This window comes from Alternaria hordeiaustralica (assembly GCF_023758085.1).
Source record: "Alternaria hordeiaustralica strain BMP 2776 chromosome Unknown scaffold_9, whole genome shotgun sequence".
NCBI lineage: Eukaryota > Fungi > Ascomycota > Dothideomycetes > Pleosporales > Pleosporaceae > Alternaria > Alternaria hordeiaustralica.
In genome coordinates, this window is record NW_026056781.1 from 562,402 (window position 1) to 582,030 (window position 19,629).

General features: G+C 54.2%; 8 protein-coding genes across 8 annotated transcripts; 5 read left to right on the forward strand and 3 right to left on the reverse strand.

Annotated features, from left to right (window-relative positions):
* Positions 1 to 298: 298 nt before the first annotated feature.
* On the forward strand, positions 299 to 1,447 carry J4E84_005431 (uncharacterized protein; the record flags this gene model as incomplete). The annotated part of the gene is made up of 3 exons (XM_049388028.1): positions 299 to 657; positions 713 to 952; positions 1,384 to 1,447. 3 exons carry the CDS (start codon positions 299 to 301, stop codon positions 1,445 to 1,447), a joined length of 663 nt encoding a protein of 220 aa, XP_049244268.1.
* A 716-nt stretch (positions 1,448 to 2,163) lies between these two features.
* On the reverse strand, positions 2,164 to 3,916 carry J4E84_005432 (uncharacterized protein; the record flags this gene model as incomplete). The annotated part of the gene is made up of 2 exons (XM_049388029.1): positions 2,164 to 3,571; positions 3,621 to 3,916. The coding sequence occupies 2 exons, from the start codon at positions 3,914 to 3,916 to the stop codon at positions 2,164 to 2,166; spliced, it is 1,704 nt and encodes a 567-aa protein (XP_049244269.1).
* A 1,720-nt stretch (positions 3,917 to 5,636) lies between these two features.
* On the forward strand, positions 5,637 to 7,649 carry J4E84_005433 (uncharacterized protein; the record flags this gene model as incomplete). The annotated part of the gene is made up of 4 exons (XM_049388030.1): positions 5,637 to 5,801; positions 5,851 to 5,908; positions 5,977 to 6,683; positions 6,735 to 7,649. The coding sequence occupies 4 exons, from the start codon at positions 5,637 to 5,639 to the stop codon at positions 7,647 to 7,649; spliced, it is 1,845 nt and encodes a 614-aa protein (XP_049244270.1).
* Positions 7,650 to 9,943: 2,294 nt separating this feature from the next.
* J4E84_005434 (uncharacterized protein) lies at positions 9,944 to 11,455 on the forward strand (the record flags this gene model as incomplete). The annotated part of the gene is made up of 1 exon (XM_049388031.1): positions 9,944 to 11,455. One exon carries the CDS (start codon positions 9,944 to 9,946, stop codon positions 11,453 to 11,455), a length of 1,512 nt encoding a protein of 503 aa, XP_049244271.1.
* Positions 11,456 to 11,915: 460 nt separating this feature from the next.
* J4E84_005435 (uncharacterized protein) lies at positions 11,916 to 15,374 on the reverse strand (the record flags this gene model as incomplete). Its single annotated transcript, XM_049388032.1, has 2 exons — positions 11,916 to 13,223; positions 13,275 to 15,374. The coding sequence occupies 2 exons, from the start codon at positions 15,372 to 15,374 to the stop codon at positions 11,916 to 11,918; spliced, it is 3,408 nt and encodes a 1,135-aa protein (XP_049244272.1).
* Positions 15,375 to 15,636: 262 nt separating this feature from the next.
* On the forward strand, positions 15,637 to 16,825 carry CYS17 (Cysteine synthase 1; the record flags this gene model as incomplete). The annotated part of the gene is made up of 2 exons (XM_049388033.1): positions 15,637 to 15,775; positions 15,828 to 16,825. The coding sequence occupies 2 exons, from the start codon at positions 15,637 to 15,639 to the stop codon at positions 16,823 to 16,825; spliced, it is 1,137 nt and encodes a 378-aa protein (XP_049244273.1).
* Positions 16,826 to 16,969: 144 nt separating this feature from the next.
* Positions 16,970 to 18,310, reverse strand: J4E84_005437 (uncharacterized protein; the record flags this gene model as incomplete). Its single annotated transcript, XM_049388034.1, has 3 exons — positions 16,970 to 17,658; positions 17,718 to 18,155; positions 18,214 to 18,310. The coding sequence occupies 3 exons, from the start codon at positions 18,308 to 18,310 to the stop codon at positions 16,970 to 16,972; spliced, it is 1,224 nt and encodes a 407-aa protein (XP_049244274.1).
* Positions 18,311 to 18,630: 320 nt separating this feature from the next.
* Positions 18,631 to 19,573, forward strand: J4E84_005438 (uncharacterized protein; the record flags this gene model as incomplete). Its single annotated transcript, XM_049388035.1, has 2 exons — positions 18,631 to 18,645; positions 18,719 to 19,573. The coding sequence occupies 2 exons, from the start codon at positions 18,631 to 18,633 to the stop codon at positions 19,571 to 19,573; spliced, it is 870 nt and encodes a 289-aa protein (XP_049244275.1).
* Between the last annotated feature and the right edge of the window lie 56 nt (positions 19,574 to 19,629).

Here is a 19,629-nt window from a genome sequence, read left to right on the forward strand (position 1 = left end):
TCTATTGTATTGTAATCTTGCAGCAACCTTGGAATATAGCACGACGGACTGAGCCAAGTGAGAGTGAAAAATTGGAAGAACCTCCAAACTAAAGGTCCAGATACATTCGAGAGAAGTAAACAAAACAGTGAAGAGAATGATGTTGATTGGGTGACAGAACCTACTTCTCCAGCAACAAGAGTCTCTACTGCGTTTGCACAGTGCTGCATTTCACTATGTGGACATGCCCCAATCACCTAGGTAGATGCCACTAACATACACTCTTCTCCCACTCCCACATCTCCTCTGCCTACCAAGCATGGCTCGGAGAACCCAGCTTCTGTTGGCGGGTTTATCAATTCTTACTCTGACTTACCTGTTCTTTTATAACCCGTACGCGTACATATCCAGCACATTGCACTTTCAGCAACCTCCACCTTCCCTCCCACCAGCCAATTCGACCCTCGGCTTTGGTGCTATCCTTGCAGTATCACACTCCAGCTCACCACGCCGACCCGGCCTACTATGGGCTGCCAACCTAACAGATATCGAGATTGTGATTCCTCGACAAAAGGAGTGGGGTGTGGGTGATGTCGAAAAGCTGAAGACGAAGGAAGGTAGCAGTCTAAGCACTGGAAGTGCGAAAGCCTGGTTGGGACATTTGGAGGTTTTGAGATGGTACGTCGGTTTGAAGAGGTCAATGATACAGAACAATGTATTGATAACATGACAGGTTCCTCGCCTCAAGCCACGAGACAGTTCTCATCATCGAAGACGACACTGATTTCGACATCTTCATCCGCCACTCTCAGATCCCTCTCCTATCATCCGCGGTACGCTCTTTGCTCGACAAGGGTGTCACTGAAGACTCATTATCAGCATACTGGGCTTCCACCAACAGCTGGGACCTCCTCTACCCCGGCCACTGCGACGACTTGATCTCCACGGCCTACCTCTCCCAGCCTTCCCTTCTGTACCGCGACCCCACTGTGCCTCCCACTCCCCTCCTTCACTCAGACACCGCTCTTTTTCTCTCCTCTCTATCTATACCATCAAAAGCTCGGTTGCTACACAGAAGCTTTTGGCCGTTCTGCACGTTTGCCTACGTCGTGAACCGCCGGTCTGCCGCCATGATCCTCTCTACCTACTCCAAGGAACCGGAAGGTGGCAGTTCGGCATACGATGTTGCCCTGTTGAGCGCGTGTAGGGACCGAGATTGGAAGTGTTGGAGTGTAGCTCCGGAATTGTTCCATCACAGCCTTGGGCATTCAGAGATATTTAGGGCAGACACAGAGGATGGGAAGAACACGGAAGAGAGAGACGAGAGGGGGAGTATGAGGGGGACGTGGAATTTGGGGTGTGGGGCTAGGCACAGGCAGTTGTGGGTTGAGGAGACAGATAGAGGGATGAGGAGTCTGGTCAAGGAGAGCGTGAGGAGTGCAATTCAGAGTGGAGAATGTCCGATTAATGCGGTCATGGAGGAGGAGAGTTGGAAGGGATGTGAGTATGGAGAATGTGGGGCGCAGTCCTGATTCTGCTTGATCACCCTTCATCTTTCTGATGAGACCCCCTGGCCTATAGACTCATCTTGATACTTGATCACCACGTGCAAGCGAAAATCTGAACGCTGCAGTCAGACCTGGTTCCAAACTGAAAGTAAGCGAACTCTTCACGTAACGTAGACTTCTGGGGTATTGACTTCCAGTAGGTGCTGCAAGTGAAGGTTCGATTTCTTTTCCTTGTAATGAGTTGTGGTCACATGTAGGGCTGGCCAGATGATCCCGTAATATCAGAACACCATGTCAAGTTACAGCATCACAGCATCACAGCATCACAGCATCACAGCATTGATAGCAAGCGCCTGCGTTGATACGTAGATGGCGACGAGATCCCAGATCTCGCCGCTTTTCGAGGCTTTTGCAGCTATCTCTTATCTACAGATAGCCAAACGTACCCCGTGTCCCACGTTAAAGGTATCTTCGTTCGTGCCATCCGAATATTCCAACGTCAATGATTCGTCCAAAAATCGCACCGTACCCCTATAAGATCAAAAATGAACTCCAGTTGGTATCTTACAAAGATCGCCTATGAAGGAAAAGAAGAATGGACGGGTATCCAGAAGTGTGAAGTGAAAGAAGAATGCAAGCAAGGGAACAAGAGCAATGCAGGTTGCAGTCGCCCGACTCATCGCCAGAGGTCCGCCCTCGAGGCCCGCTTCTCGCGACCTGCATGGCTCATCCAGCTGGCGCGTGGACTAGGCTCCCTGCCACCAAGCGAGTTGGAGTAGCCGTGTCCGAAGCCTCCACTAGGCGCCATGTGTCCTGCACTCCGTGGCCTTCCATCGTTGTCTGCAGGCACGGCCAAGAAACCTCCAAATCCATTTGGTACCACAATACTTTTACGAGCATCTCCGCCCCATTGGGGCCCGAGGCCCTTGTGTGCTGAGTAGCTGCTCAATGGCCGACCGACTGATACTGATGCTCGGCGCCCCTGTGCCTCAGGCGGCATAATGGATGTGAAGATCCAATCTAGCTCATCCAGACCCTTGGAGTAGACTTCGAGAGGCTGGTTGAACATTGGCGGCGGTGCCTCGCTGAACGGTCGGATCGGTGGCGCGAGCGTCAAGACCTCTGGGAATTCGGGATCGCGCACGTAGAGCTGTCGCAGCGCCGGCATGCAGTTCGCAATGAGCGAGTTGGCTAGGTACTGGTAGCACGATGCACTTGGCGGGTAGGCTTGATGGGCGGAGCTGGAGATGACCTCGAAATGGAGCTTGTGTAGCGTGTACGACGTCATGGGTGGTATCGGGTCCAGAGGAAGAGATGCAGAGACTGTGGCATTGTATTCCAGCGTCCGTAGGGTGACTGCAGCCTGCAGAATGATGTGGAGGGAGGGTACGGGAATGCCACCGCAATCCTTCAATATGAGGGTCCGCAGCCTGCCGCTGCACATTGGGTTGTAGAGGTACTGTGCGAGTCCGTTTGCGGTGACACCGTGTACCTTGGTGAGTTTCAGGGTTTCTAGCGCAGGGAAGTTGGGGATCCCCGGGGCGTCGTGGAAGGTCGAGTCGTTGAGCCACGAGACGCCAGTGATGGTGAGCTCCTTTAGGTGAGGTAGCACGCCGAAGACCTGCCTCAGAATGCTGGGCTCTATCTGGATCTTGTTGAGCTCAACCGAGATCAGCTCCTGCCAGTAGCCCTGGAGGAGCGTCTCTAGCGACTGCTCTCCGCCCTCGTTGTACTTCATCTTCCGGATGTGTGGGCAACGCGCCTGCAGCTCCTGACGCAGCAATTGACACGACTGATCGCCATTGTAGAAGCCGTCGGGAAGGTCGATGAACTCGATGTTCGGGCAGCCCGATACGGTTCGCGCGAGGTCAGCCTTGCACGCCTCGCGCGTCATGTAAGGGAGCTTGATGAAGCGCACGCGCTGGCCCAGGTATTGATTTCCACGCACACTCTGGCCCAGCTGCTGCAGCCGGAGCGTGGGTGCGTCGATGTCCTCGCCGTTCCGCGACTTGCGCCGGCGCTGGTCGGCGTAGACCTCCTCGAGCTCGCAATAGTGGACGGCGTCAATGCGAATGCTGTTGTATCTGGGCCGCGTTAGGGGGCAGCGTGGTGCACTGAGCATGTGGGACTTACAGGAGACCGGCAGCAACACCGTACCATTGTCGCTTGGTCAGGGCACAATGGGCCAGATCGCGCATGTCACAACTCATGCAGCCGTCATTGCCGCTATCCTCGCTGCCGTCGAGGGATTCGTCGGCCGAATGCGGACAGACTTCTTCGAAGATGCGGCGGAGGACCTTATCGGGCAGGCGTTGGGTCTGGTCGGGGCCGTGGTAGTCATATACTGCGGGGGCGTAGAGGTCGTTGCGCGGACGCGACTCGCTCTTCTTGGAGGCTTTTTGGCGGCGGAAGCGCTTGAAGAAGCCCATGATGCCTCGCGATGAACTGGAAAGATATTAGGGGACGGATTCCATGTAGGCGTCGGACATTTGCTTTTGAGGTGGTGCAGCGCAGTCCGTTGTTTCAAAAGTGGATAGGTGAATACTAACTCGCGTCCGTTGGCAAGCTGCGGGGAAGATGTGAATCCCCGTTGCCGAGAAGACATGCTTGGATTGGTAACAAGCCTCAGCCAGACCCAGGTAATTGCCAAAGCCGCAATGCAGGTGCAAGGTCCCCGGTACGTGGGAGCGGGCCCGGGACGAAACTGGAGAGCATAAACTGCAAATTGCAGGCGGATTGCGGAGAACAGTCAGTCAGTGAAGGTGCTCGAGCGTCTATGGACAGAGCAGAGGGAGCAGCGCGTTTAAGGGGCAGGCCCAAGCAGTTAGGAACTTCCCGCACAAAGAATCCAACGGCGCGCTGACAGGGCTAGTGCTTGTTGTACGTGTCAGCAAGGCTCGAAGATCATCATCCTCCTGCCCCCATTTCATTGTTCGGCGGTACGAGCAGCGGGCGACAACCTACGCGTCACGTGAGCCTGGCCCCAGCTCCAGGGCTCCGCGGGAATGGGAAGATCGCCAGGGGTTCCCGGATGGTGAGCCCAAGCGGGATGGGCGGAGGGGGCCACGGCGATATTCTGCATGTCCTGGACTTATGTTTTAGGTACAGCTTTGGCGTGCACTACTACAAGACCGACTACCTCGCGGCGATGTCGTCGAGGGTGGGATGCGCGCGGCGTTAGAGGCGGACTTAGAGGCGCCTGACTCTCTGCCAGCCGCCGCCCCGTTGTATAAGACGAGGGCATGTCGCGCGGTCACGATGGGCCAGCTGGCCAGTTGGACCCTGATTACGCAGTAGTCTCGGTGGCCCAAAGCGGCACGGCGAGCAGCAAAAGCACAACTCGAATGCAGCTGTTCAGGACGAGCACACGCGGTATCGATCAATATCACCATGGGGGCACAACGTGGCACGGTCGAGGCGCAGCACACGCGAGCGCCTCCAGCAGACGCGTGGAACATTGGATCAGAGGGCGGAGAGTGTTTCAGATGGGTACAGACAGCTCTGCCGAGCGGCTGCGGGAGCTGCTGTCCGCCGTACTCGTGGCATGGCCTGCTGCACGCCGTCCTGCGTCTGGAAATTTGGAGCGACGTCGTCGAAATTAGCCTTGCTTCGTGACGTTGCAGGACAACTACGGGGCAAGTAAGGGTAAGAGAAACGTCAATTGAAGTCTCAGCCAGCATAAAACCCGTGAACAGATTGCAATTGCAGCACCGTCACACTATATCCCACATCGCTCTGACATGCCCGGCACTAGGCGGACTAACGTCGAGCTCCCGCCAAGATCTGGAAGTTGTGCCTTAGCTCTGCTATCCACGTCAAGAAATCTGCCCGGGATCATTGCACGGAGCCTCAGGTCGTCCGTCCCCATCTCGTAGCATTTGGTTTCATCTCACCGTATCCTCCGTCACCTCGAGGCTCCGTTTTCCCCTTCACGCCCTCACAGCTTGCCAGCTGTTCCCCACTCCTCTTCACCATTCACCTTGGGCTCCCCGCTGACGTACTCGCCCGTCGCGCCTTCTCCTTCCGCCGACCGTCGTACCTCCTTCCCCAACAGACGTCGCCCGCCGAACCTCAAGAACCTCAATTGCCAGCTTGCTCTGAGATACCCAAGGATACCAGGCTAATCTTGACCCTTTCAGCAACATAGATATGGCTTCTCAACCCACCCCCAGCCCCCAGGCGGCCAACCTGGACCGCTACGTTGTAATCCATGTAGCTACCACCTGCGACGAGCACGGCGTGTATGTTACCAAAGACTCTGCAGAGGTCATTGAGCTCGGTTGGATCCTGCTCGATGCAAAGTCGTGCGAGGAGGTATGTCTACCAGATCCAATGCCGACCTCAATCGCTAACTCAACAACAGCTCCATCGTGAGTCGGTCCTCGTCAAGCCGGTCAACACGCCAATCACGGCCCTATGCAGTAAGTTTGCTCTTCACCTCTACGGTCCACAATTTGTGCAATTTCCGCTGACGTCGAACCCTGCACAGCCAGCTTGACGACCCTCACATGGGACCAGGTCCGCAACGCCGGCTCCTTCCGCGACGCCGTCGACCGCTTCTCCAATTTCTATAACGAACACATCGGTCCCAAGAACCTCGAATTCGCCTTTGTGACCCTAGATTCCTGGGACCTCCGCGTCCAGCTCCCTCGCGAAGCCCGCGACAAGGCCGTCGTTCTTCCTCCTTACCTCCAACACTCTCGCACCTTCGACCTCCGCACAGAATACCAGAGGTGGCAGGCACACCACCCAGAGTCGCTTCCGTTTGGCTCCAGCGCCTTGACAAACATCTGTGCGGCGCTTGAGGTGGAGCCTGTCCAGTCGTCGGCCCCCATCAAGCACAACCTGCCCTTTCACTTGCAAGCCCTCGCGCCCGCTTCGCCCCGCCGGGCCATGGAAGAGGCTGTCACGCTTGCTCGCGTGCTTCGCGGTCTTATTCGCAAGTCGCAACCACCCCAGGATCACCCCGACGTTCTTACCAAGCCCATGGACGCCCGCGCCGACGTTCGCGCTTTCTTGTCGGAGCGAAGCAAGGTTTTGCACATGAGCGGCCTTCCGCACGACACTACGCAGTCGGAATTAGAGAGCTGGTTTACCCAATTTGGCGGACGTCCAATCGCGTTCTGGACCCTCCGCACTCCTGACCAGCACAAGCCTACCGGAACTGGCTTTGCGATCTTCTCATCCCACGAAGAGGTATGTACTGCGTCAGCAATTTTCGCGCTTTAATATGCTAACATTGAATAGGCTGCAGAATCGCTCTGCATGAACGGACGCGCTCTAAACGAGAAGGCCATCGAGGTCTCGCCGTCCTCAAGCCGTGTCATTGACCGCGCTGGCGACATCATCGTTCCCTTCCCTCCTAGTAAGAACCGTCCTCGTCCCGGTGACTGGAACTGCCCCTCGTGTGGCTTCTCCAACTTCCAGCGTCGTACCGCCTGCTTCCGATGCTCTTTCCCCGCCATGCAGCAGGGCCCACCAGGTGGTGATCCCATGGCTTACGGCGGTTACGGATACGGTGGTCACCCTGGCATGATGGGCCCCCCTCAACACCACATGGGTCATGGCCACGGCCACGGAATGGGTGGCGGACATATGCGCGGTGGCACCGGCGCTGTGCCCTTTAGGGCTGGAGACTGGAAGTGCGGAGAGAACGGCTGCGGCTACCATAACTTTGCAAAGAACACCGCCTGTCTCCGCTGCGGAGCGAGCCGTGCCGGTGCTGCTGTTGTGGCTGACTCTGCATTCCCTTCGCCTATGGACACTCCTTCCGGCTTCGGTATGGGCCCTCCCTCCATGGGTGGCACCCCCGGCGGCGGTCCTTACGGTCCAGCTGGCTACGGCGGCGGTGGCTTCCCAGCTCAACAGTACGGCGGTCCTCCTAGCTCTTACGCTCTGCCATCCGGTATGGGCGCCGCTAGCCCTTACCCTCCTATGGGTGCGCAGTACGTGCCCAATGGTGGCATGCACTCCACTCCCTTCGACAGTCGCTCAGCTGAAGCCGCATTCTCTTCTGCCGACCCCTACCCCAGCCAGGGTGCCGTCAACGGCGGTGATGGTCGCAACGATCCCTTCGCTTTCCTTTCGAGTGGCTTCGGGTCTCTTTCTATGAACGACGATCGCCGCAACGTTTCCAACCCCGCAAACAAGTCACCGGCATAAAGACTCTCGTAAAATAGGTATCGATCATCTGGAGCGCGGATCTTGCGGTGCAATTTGATATGGGACGGTTTCTTCGGATAGGCTGGCGTGGGCAAGATTGGCTTTCGGGGAGTTGGACAGCGTCGGTCGATTAAGAATTTGTGGCATTTGCAGGCTACCTACGGCTCGGATGCGTATAGACGGAAAACCTCATTTGACGGAGTTCGATACCTAGGATGGGGGTGTTTGGGGATCGACTTGCATTTCATTTCAAAAGCGGGGCGGATGGACAAAAGTACAACACGGACGGCGGCATACGGGCTTGCTGGAGCTTTTGGATTCCATGGTCGATCATTTCGTTTGATGTCTAGGCTGTGAGCTTCTCTTTCCATATGCCTTGCTTTTCTTTCTTTTTTATCTGATCCAAATTGAACACATCGCTTCGGCGATCAAGGCGCGGAACAAGAGGCAGCTCCTTAGCCTCGTGTCTTTTGTACTTATCATAGAATTACCTTGCTTACCTGCCCTAATAATTCTCAAACCATCTTGCTCATTCCGTGTTGGTCATAATTGCTTTGCATGCGGTAGTGGCAACACGATTTCGACTGCAAGCTCCTTTGCTGTGGTGAGTATTACCGTGTCATATCGAACATGGAAAGCGAACGAGACCTTTCTACAGTCGCCATACATCAGCCGGACGACCGTTACGATTCTGAATGCATTCATGCTGAATTTTCGCTCCAAGCAAAACTACTAATTTTTCACACACAAGGTCACCATGGTACGTAGAAATTCACCAACCAAATAACGGTGGCCAACCATACAGATTCCATTGACATCGTAGACGCTGCTAGTTGTGGCTGAACATCGCACCACCCACGTATATCTAAAAATGTCCAAATACGGCAGACTATGATGTCTGGCGGCTTGGGCTGATCCGCGCTCGGTCCGACAAGACTACTACATACCTTGGATTGTAGTCTGCGCACGGATTCGAGAGGAACTACAAACACCCTACACGTCATCTGCCCATGTTACAGTCTTCCCAGTAGAGAGCGGCTGATGGTAAGAGGTGGACAGCATTTCACCACACGTCGCCCGCACTGATTCGGCGCGTCGCACTGTGTCCTTGGAACGCGAAATGAGCGTCCCACCCCTGTCTCCTGTGTACATATTGAACTCTTTCCCAATCTCCACAATATCTCCGTAATCGCAGAGTTCCCGAGTCTCATTGTAGCCATCTTCGCAAAGTAACGTGCACCTGATGGCCGTGGTCTACATTCCGCTGAAGTCTTCCTCTTCACACAGGAAGACAGTCATGTGTAGACATTTTTCAGCACGATGACTGTTTCGGGTTAACTGGAGCTGAGTAGCACGGCGTAGCGCCTGAATGACGCGATGTCCTGAAAGAGATCCTGGGCCGTTCGTAATTTCGTGTCCGGTAATATTCAGCAGCGCTTGTTGGTCGCCACGCAGCCTCGGGTGCCTCGGGTGCCTTGGTACCATCCGTACGGTCTCTTTATAACGCGCCAATAGAACGATCTACCTCGAAATCTTGGGAAGTTCGAGGCCTAATTAGCCCTGTCAAGGTGTAGACTACGAAAGTTGAAGAGGTTGCGATCACGCATGGCAAGCGATCGATAACGCCCGAATACGCGAGCGACCGTTTCTTGTTAGTTACAGGGTCCAGCCTGTGAACCCCTAATTCCAGCCACCGGGTGAGGCCGCAGATCACGCTATGCGTCTAACTAGGGATTTCTATTCCTAGATTTTCACTCCAACACAGGGCTGAATTATCGCGTCTCGGCGGTCTGGCCGTCACCCACGGCTCTGGGGGCTCCCTACGCAGAAGGTCGCTTTGCAACAGAAGGCGCGTATGCAGGTGAGCCCACTCACAGAGCTGACAACGTTGTGTCACGTTACACGAGCATGCACTCGCATGAGTAAGACGGGGCGAACGGTGGCTGTGTCTGAGCTCTAGGGGCTGTAATGTCAGTCAATATGCATCTCGCGAGGCCGGTTAAACTCATCGTCCATATGGACTCTAGCCGTCTATGGACTGTGCCTCCACTAAGCCGCACTGTCGTTGCCTACCGTTTGCATGAGCGGGTCGTAGCTTCTTATCTTACCAAACGCCACGCACCTTTTTCTATTGGTTTGGCAGGTTTCACGCAATGCTGACGCTCAGTAATTTCACTTGAACGCTCTCTCACCCCTCTCTTTCATATTGAACCTGGTCTTCCTCTGTCATTGTCCTCCACTCCGATTGTCCACCTTCATGGACTTCCTCCGACGATAACAATCCACCCGCGACTATGCTCGTATCCGTCCCCTCGATACCGCGACTCATCGTCATCCCGCTCTTCCTTCTTACATGCGGCATCTTCTTTCTCCCACACGGCTTATATGGGTCAAATGCCTTGCATATGCCTTTATTGACAGGCAAAAACCTCACTGCCACTAGCTCCACCTTCGGCGCGCCTGTGCGAGAGTTCTGGTCGGATCTTGTCACCGCCCTAATCGAGTCGCAGCCGCAATGCGAGGCCTTACGCCTCAAAGGCGACGGCGATGCACTGGTGAAGAACTTTCTGCCTCTCGAACCACATCAAGCGCATCCTGAGAAGTTGCTGGACTTCACCGACAAAGAGGAGACTGCTCTATTCCAGTCTCACTATACTATGCGTAGATGGGCACAACTTCTGGCACCAAAGTTACCATTTGCCAAAGGCACAACGGGGATTGTCACCACTGCAGACGTCTTCTATATGCCGATCTTCCTGGTGTCGCTGCGCATGCTGCGGAAAACTGGCTGCGACCTACCCATGGAAGTTTTTATCGATGACTGGACAAAGTACGACCCGGAGATATGCGACACCCTCCTACCGTCCCTCAACGCCCGTTGTGTAGTCTTGTCCAACATCTACGACACAGCCACAAACGCGAAGCCACCCAATCACTACCAGTACAAGATCTTCGCCATCCTTTTCTCATCCTTCCAGCATGCTCTCTTCCTTGATAGCGACGCATTCCCAACCCAGGATCCCACCAAATTCTTCTCCGCCGCACCATATACGACTCACGGCCTAGTCACTTGGCCCGACTTCTGGGCTCAGACGATATCCTCGCATTACTATCATATCGCCGCGATACCAGAAGTCGCCTCTCAATCGAGGCTTTCTACCGAGAGCGGCCAGCTTCTCATCAACAAGGACATCCACCGCGCGTCGCTCCTTATGATGGTGTACTACAACTACTACGGCCCAGACTACTATTACATCCTTCTTAGCCAAGGCAGCCCAGGTGCTGGCGACAAAGAAACCTTTGTACAGGCAGCACTCGCAGTTGGCCTGCCCTATTACCAAGTCCAAACACCCCCCAGTGTTCTTGGCAACCATATGAATGGCACTTTCAGGGGGACCGGCCTCGCGCAAGCAGACCCGACACTCGACTACGAATACCTTATTCCAATGCGCAGCCATATTCACACCGAAACACTCTGGCGAGACGCCGACCTTGCGAAACCGAATACCGAGATCGAGAAGGGACATGACAGGATACTCAAAGCCCCACATAAACCATCGATCCTCTTCCTGCATCACAACAATCTCAAGCTTGACCCGGCGAAGATGCTAGACGATAAGAGAGTGTATGGGGATGACGACGGTCCGCACAGGATGTGGGGCCCGAACAAAGACATGACGGAAGACCTAGGGTATGATGCTGAGCGCAGACTATGGGACGTCATAACGGAAGAGGGATGCAGATTGGACTCGAGGAGTGAAACATGTACAAAAGTACTGGCGCATGTGCAAGGGGTGTTTTCTTGATGGCCTTGACGCAGTTTGAGATGATGGAACTGGCCTTGGACCAGATCGTGGTCTACGATGATTGGTATGAGTTTACGTGATGATTTCGGAGTATATTTTGGCGATGGGCATTGATGTCGTCCTTTCCGGAGCAGTTTGTAGTATACCCCCTCTTAAATTCTATATAATGATCTCTCGAAAGTGCGGGAGGTAATGGGTACCCTTCTACGATGGTCACCTTGATGCATGTGAATGAGCGGTTGATGACGCTAAATTGAGACTGAAATGAACACAGAGCACGCAGTACGTCTAACGGTGACTGGACGATTGAGAGGAAGTATCATAAGACGTTTCTGCATTCATGAACTCATTGCGCACTACCGGAGCTCCTTCGTAATCAAGACAAAACATGCCGAGAAGAGGCCAATGGGACCATGTAACGCCGTCAACCCAGAGAGGTCGAGAGAGAGAAACAAAGAGACTACGCAGAGTGATCCATCTCGCTCTGCAACAAGCTCTCCATGATGTCATCTTCGGTCACTTGTGTCCGTCTCCTGTCATCCCTGCCAACTGTCAACGTGCTGTGCCCAGCCTCAGACTCAGCATCGTCTTCTTCCTCCTCTTCATCCTCATCCTCAAGAGGCATACGCGTGCCCTCACCCTGCATACCCGCTAGCATAGTGTCTTCATCCTCTTCCTCTTCCTCCTCTTCTTCGTCGTCGACCTGCGTCACATTAGATTTCCTTTGACTCCGCGATGCAGAGACCTCAGTAGCATCGCCTTCTGTCTCCTCCTCGTTCACTTCCGTTGCGTCGGCAGCAGCAGTCGTTTCGGGTGTGGCTGTGCGCTCTACATCAGTGTCTTGCACTTGTGTAGTCTCGCCGAGTCGCTTAGTTAGCGTAGCTTCCAGCTTGATCAAAGCGTTGCGTTGAGTAGCGTCAGTGCCGATCTTTCCTTCTACAGCCTCGGACATTAGCTCGTGTAAGGTGCGGAAGCTTTCCTCGTCGAGTGCGCCCTCTTCTCCTTTGGGAATTGGGCCAGAAGGCGCGATGAACAGTTTGCCCAATAGCGAGAGTAAAGGCTTTCGCTCATCCTTTGAGCATGTACCTGTCAATGCGCGTTCCAAGATGTCGATCGCGAGCTGGACGTGCGGTTCTTCAGCTTCGGTAATGGTGCTTGTCTTTCCGTCGAGACCAAGTTCGGTTGCGCCCACGACCTTACGTCCATCGGTCCATTCGGCAAGATGTGCAGTGATGACAGGCCAGCCCACCATCTCATCTACATCTTCGTCCTCGACGTTGTCATCGCGCATTATGAGTAGTTTTGAGATTACTGGCACAGCAATCTCACCCATCAGCTTTGCGTTCTTGAGCTTGGAGTGACAGTACACGGGCAAGAAGTAGCTGAGTGCTTGCCGCAGAGCAGGATTTGACGCCGTCTCGGGGTCAAAATACGTCAGGGTGAAGGCTTTAAGGACTTCGGTTGTCGACAGAGGAGGCAGAATACCCAAGAGGAGAAGTTTGGAGGCTGCGGTGCAAGAGATCAGGCCAATGCGCTTATTGTCCGAACCGAAAGCCTTGAGCAAGATCTTGGTAACGGGGCGGATTCGTGGGTTTGTGATGGGCTCTGCATCTTCGGTCGAGGCATCTGGGTCTGGTATCGTAGGTGTGAGAAGCTGAGGATGTGTGATGATTACATCTGTCAGAACCTGAATGACGATCTCTTTGAGGGCATCATGGCCCTTCATGAAACAATGGAAGAAGAGATCGAGGTTATTATCAGCGAGGTCCTGCTTCTTGTTAGTAAAACACCATGAGTGGTTATGAGCTCCTTGACTTACCTTGCTAAGGAGGGCTGCGAGACCCAAGCAGATAACACCACGCTCTCGTATCATAGCCTGATGAGCTTGAACAGCAGGGATGATAAGTGTGTTGAGGATGCTGGTGAGTGATGTGTCTGACTCCAGATCGCCTTCCACATTCTGGAGTGTGCATTGAGCAATATGCAGACACTTTGAGTACACCATAACTTCGCGGATCTGTCGCTCTTCTTTCTCTTCCTCGGAGAGATTCTCGGAAGCCTTTGAGGTCTTGGGCTTGATCAACGGTGCATCCCCTTCGGCATCAGATTGCGCAGAATGGAAGCTCTCTTCAGCGTCCTCGCCAGTGACTGTAGCATCGTCGGAATCCAGTAAAGAGTCGCGGACATCGGCAATGGCCTCTACGATAAGAGCACAGAAGTCTGATTCGCCACGGGCTCCACAGACCTTGCGCAACACCTCGATGGCGAGCTTAGTGCACTCTTCCGGCAGCTGGGCCTTGGCAATGGCTTCACGCATGATGTTGTACATTTGCCTACGCCCCATCTCGTCTGTATAGTCAAGGGTGTGAGCGATGTGGAGCAGTTGCTGAACAATGAAGTCTTGCTCCTCGACGTCTTCTTGCGCTTCTTCAGTCTCTGGGTCGTTCTCTTCCAGGACAGCAACCTTGTCCACCAATTCCATCAGAGAGTTGAGCTCTCTCTGTAGGACGAAAGCAAACATGGTAACTTCTGGCATCTTATCTTCTATCATGCTTCGCACTCTCTCGTCGTCAGTGCTGTGACTGTAATCGTTCAGTGTGCGTGCAATAAAGGCCGTCTGCGCATCGAGGTTGTTCCAGAATTCATGATCGAATGTGATTTCCTTGCGGTAGTCTGGCCGACCGTCCCAAAACTGACGCATCGCTTCGTGAGCCATGCCCTCTTCTTCCCCAGATCTGGTGACATCGATACGCTCAAGAAGCTCGCAAAGTGCTTCTAGATTTGGCGGAGCGACATCTCCTGGCTTCTTCTCCTCTTCTGGTCGGGTATCGCGCCCAGAGGCACAGTCCTCGAGCCAGCGTTCACGGAACAGGATGGCAGCAGCCTTGCGGACAAGGTCGTCTCGATCGCGGAGACCCCATCGGATGAGCTTCTCACGCTCGACAAGAGACATATGACGGAAGTCTCCTAGCGCAGGTAGGATTTTGCCGTAGACTAATCGGCGAGTGGTAGCATCCATGTCTCGAGCTCGCTCCAGGATGTAACGGAGGGTGGATGGCCACAACGGTAGGTTTAGCAGAACAGCGCGTCGCACTTCGGCACTCGGATCGTTAATCATAATGTCCAGAAGCTTGTCGAGGATACCGCCAGCGGCCTCATCGTCGCTATCCTCGTCGTCTTGTTCTTCATCATCATTACCAGCCAGACGGCCCAAGCCCAGGATGGCCTGCACGCGCACTGTTGGCTCTTTGTCTCGCAGACGCTTCAAGAAACCCAATCTTATTAGGTCAAATATATCGTCGTCGATGGTTGTGAGGCTGTTTACGATGTGCGCGACCGTTTGTGTGGCTCGGAAACGGACCGTCTTGTCCTTTGCCGTTAGGAGGGCGAGAATGGTGGTGAGGATGTTTGAGGTCAGGCGACTGCTGGGCGTTTCGTGGAATGCCGTGGCTTCTTCTTCCGACTCGGCAGCGAATATGGTTTGGTCTTTCTCAGAGGCATGCTTCAGGAATAGGCCCAAGAAACGTATCACCCTGTCTCCAACCGGTTCGCTCTTCTTGACGGCCATGATCCTCAGTACGCATCGCACTACCTCGGTGTTGAACTCCTCCTCGTCAAAATCCTCCTGCTCCTCACCTTTGGATTTCTTCCCGCCCTTGCCCGTGTCTGGTGGCTCGAAGCAGCATGCTTCTTGTATCTTTCTGAGGTTTACGATGAGCTTCCTCTGTGTTGCAGTCGTCCTTTGCGCATCGCTGAAGACCTGGCCGATCTTTGTTCGGAGAGGGGTGACGGGGCCTTCATCGGGGATTTCGACTGCGTTCGAGGACTGCCTGGCGGACGATGCGCGTGTGGACTTGGTGGTGCGTGTCGCCGAAGAGGTCGATGTTCGCGGTGCACGTGTCGATGTGCGGCCGACCATGTTGACGAGGCCGTTAGTTGCGTGTCTTGTCGCAACGTCTTGACATGCAAATGCGGGCGTCGGTGTTGTTGTTGGACTGTTTACCGTGACCCCACGCGGCAACAACTCGTGGCTGCAGGGGTCTCAGGACGACAGGGGTCCTGCAGTTGCGACATCGGGCGAGAGCGCGTTGATTCGCCGATCAGCCGAATGGCATCATCGTGAATCTTTAGTACTCCAACTTTCCCATGCTGACTTGTTTGCCTCTTTCTGTAAAGCAACAATGTTCAGGACTGCAGCGCGGAGTTTCGCCGCCACGGCATGGCGGAATGCTGAAAGCCTCAGCCAAATAGAGGCTGCACAACAGACCGCCATCAACATTTCGCAAGCCCAAGGCATTGGACAGCGGGGTTTCCTAGATGGTACCGTATTCGACAAGCATACCTAAACCTCTATACTGACTCTTCTGTACAGCGATCGGAAAGACCCCCCTCATCCGCCTCAAGCGCCTCTCCGAAGAGACCGGCTGCAATGTCCTTGGAAAGGCCGAATTCCAAAACCCCGGTGGCTCTGTCAAGGACCGCGCCGCCCTCTTCGTCGTCGAAAACGCCGAGCGCCAGGGCCTCTTGAAGCCTGGCGGTACTGTCATCGAAGGCACCGCTGGAAACACTGGTATTGGTCTTGCACACGTCTGTCGCTCAAAAGGATACCGATTGGTAATCTACATGCCCAACACGCAATCGCAGGGAAAGATTGATTTGTTGCGCTTACTCGGTGCGGAGGTATACCCGGTACCAGCGGTGGCGTTTGACAATCCGGAGAACTACAACCATCAGGCCAAGCGACATGCGGATAGATTAGAGAACGCGGTTTGGACGAATCAGTTTGACAATGTGGCGAACAGGCAGGCGCATATTGAGACTACCGGACCTGAGATCTGGCATCAGACAGGTGGAAAGCTTGACGCTTTTACCTGCGCTACTGGCACTGGAGGCTCGCTCGCGGGTGTGACGCGGTACCTGAAGGAGAAGAGTGGCGGGAGGGTCAAGAGCTTCCTAGCTGACCCTCCAGGTTCGGTACTGCACTCCTACATTCAGAGTGGCGGTAAGCTTCAGGAACGAGCTGGTGGCTCGATAACCGAGGGCATTGGCCAGGGTCGCGTAACGGAGAACCTGAAACCTGATATTGACCTCTTGGACGGCTCAGTACACATTAGCGACGAGAAAACCATTGAGATGGTGTACAGATGCCTGGACGAGGAGGGTCTATACCTAGGCGCAAGTTCGTGCCTCAACGTCGTGGCAGCCAAGGAGGTGGCAGAGAAGATGGGCAAGGGATCAACTGTCGTCACTTTGCTGTGCGATGGCGCATACAGATATGCTGATCGCCTCTTCTCAAAGAAGTGGCTGGAGCAGAAGAAGCTGTATGATGCGATACCTGAGCGGTTGCGCCGATACATCGTACTGGAGTAGAAGACCAGAAACATATACATAATGCAATAACATGGATGTACAACAACACACGCGTCTGCGTGATTATTTCCTCTATATTGTACTACAACTACACTGTACAAAATCCAATCTCTAGAACGTCCATCTATAACTGAGCCTGCGCATCTAAATCATGGGGCTCCCGCTAGCAAATCCATTAGCTACAGCCGTTATCAGTTGGTTTGCAATGGCAGTCTTCGGCGGCAATCTCAGTCCACCCTCCTTGTACTCTGGCCCAGCATCATCTCCAAGTCCACTAGTACCAATACGAAGCGCCTCTCTGATTTCGTCTGCTGTGAACCATTTCGCGTCCTCCAGCTCAGCGTCGTGTCCGAGATGAATCGTTTCTCCATCCGGAATGGCTTGCCCAATTGCGCCAATCATGAGATTAGCAGGGTAGGGCCATGGCTGAGTGCTGTGAATAACAACGCGACCGAGATGTATACCAGATTCTTCCCAGACCTCGCGACGTACGGCTTCTTCGACACTTTCGGCGGGTTCGAGGAAACCAGCTAGTGTGGAGTAGAAGTGGGCCGGCCAGCGCTTCTGGCGTCCTAGTAGGATCTTCGTGCCGTCGGCAGATACAACCGCCATGATGACCGTAGGGTCTGTTCTAGGAAAGCACAGGTTCGAGATACCGGTTCGGGTCGCGCAGGGTGGGCGCTCGCCTTGGTTGACTTCGGACGCGATGTCCTTAGGCGGGCAAGTGCGCTTGAAACCGGCGTTAACTGAGAGAGTCTTGTAGCCGCAAGAAGCGCAGAAAGGGTTTCGTTCGTTCCAATCGAGGAGATGTCGGGCTTCCGCATAGATGGCCGCTGTGGAGTGTCAGACAAGGATCCTGAAGACTAGTCAAGATGGATCAACGGTAACGCACCTTCCTCAGCCTGCAGACTCAGGTTCATTCTACCCTTACTAAACTCCAAGCCCGTGCTTGTCATTCGCTCCAGCAGTTCCTCTGCCTTCTCCTTCACACTCTCCTTGGGTGTGACATCGACGGCGAACCATGGTTGTCCTTTGTAATGCTCCTTGTACTTGAATCCATCTTTCCGCTCGTCCAGGCCCAAGAAGATTATCTGCGGAACGTACAAGCTCGAGTTGTACTGCGCAATGACTTCTTCCTCCGACTTCTCGAACGGGTTCTCGCCAATGAGTGGTTTTACGTCGGCAAAGGTGCAGCGGGCGAGCTCCGACCCAGATTTTGTAAGGGGCTCGAGTTTGTTGAATAGCAAGAAGGTTGTGCTGGGATGATTGAGTGCCGAGGAGAGGAATTGGTGGTCGGGACGCAGGAAGCCCACGCGATTGAGTGGGGAGCCTGCATGATCATGTTAGGAGCGTGTTGCAGAAGGGGTATAGGTGGGTTATCTAGGTACCAGAGAAGTAATTGGCAACCTCCTTTCCGAATCGGCGGCTCAGCATCGAATCTACTTCTGGATGCGCTGGCTCGGGAAGCTCAGGTTGCGGTGGCATCGTCTGGTATACTATGACGTCTCTTGGCCTTGCACACTATGCTGAGAAAGAAAGATTCGAATTGGTAGTATTGAGACTCTAGGGGAACTCAGATACAAGATCAAGGGTAAATGCTACTGAAGGCAAGGCGACTGACGTCTTCGCTTTGCTTTGCCCCACGCCGCTAGATGGCGTGCATTACAAACCATGAGATGCGTGTCGAGTTCCGAGGCCTCGGTTCATTTCCGATGCTGCGACCTTATCGATAGCTCTATTTGGACTTCTGGCAACACACACTCAGCCTCTCGCAGGACCCTCTACATGGAGCTGAGACAACAACTATGAGTCGCTTCTACGTGCGTAATCCCAGAGGCCTTTTCTTGTCGTGCACATGATCACGCGAGTTTGCGACTAACCCACGTCCTCCAGTTCGGCGACGACTCGCGTTCCGCATCCAGCGACAACGATAATGACGACGAAGACAACCTCTCCACCCTCCCCTTCGCGACGCCCTTACGCCGATCAGACTTCCTCGCCCCGAACTTCTCACCGGCATCATATCTCTCTACGCTCCACAACCGACACCAAACGCTCGAAGACCTGCGTTCGGAACTGCGGTCGCGATCGCAGCTTCTCTCAAAGGAGCTGTTAGACCTCGTCAACAGCAACTACCAAGACTTCCTCAATTTGGGAAACAGTCTACACGGCGGCGAAGAAAAGGTAGAAGAGGTGCGAGTAGGACTGCTGGGCTTCAGGAAGGAAGTTGACGGCCTGGCCGGTGTGGTGGGGAAACGAGAAGAAGAAGTCGGGGAGTTGCTACAAGAAAGGAGAGATGTTAGGGCTAAAATTGACTTGGGGAGGCGGCTGATCGACTACGACGCTAGACTCAAAGAATTGGAGGCTGAACTTTTGATTGAGACGGCGGGGCACGAGACGATCATCCTCGGAGAAGAGGTCTCGGATAGCGAGGACGAGGAAGATGAAGACGAGGAAGAAGAGGGTTACGGCGTGTCGGTCGCCAAGTTGAGGCGGAATGTTGTGCACTACCGGTTGGTGCTAGGACTGCAGAAAGAGCTGAGCGAGCATCCATTTGTGGCAGCCCAGGCGGCCAGAATAGCAAAGGTGCGGAGTACGTTGTTGATGGACCTGAGTACTGCACTGCAGCAGGCCAAGACTGCTGATAAGTCTGATGCTGGTCGTGTGATGAAAGTCATGAAGATATACGCGGACATGGAGGAACCTGCTGAGGCAGTCAAGGTCCTCAAAACACTCAAGTCACCATAAGAGAAGATATTGTCCAGCATAGCGACGGCGTTCGGTATGGTACATTGGTCATACAC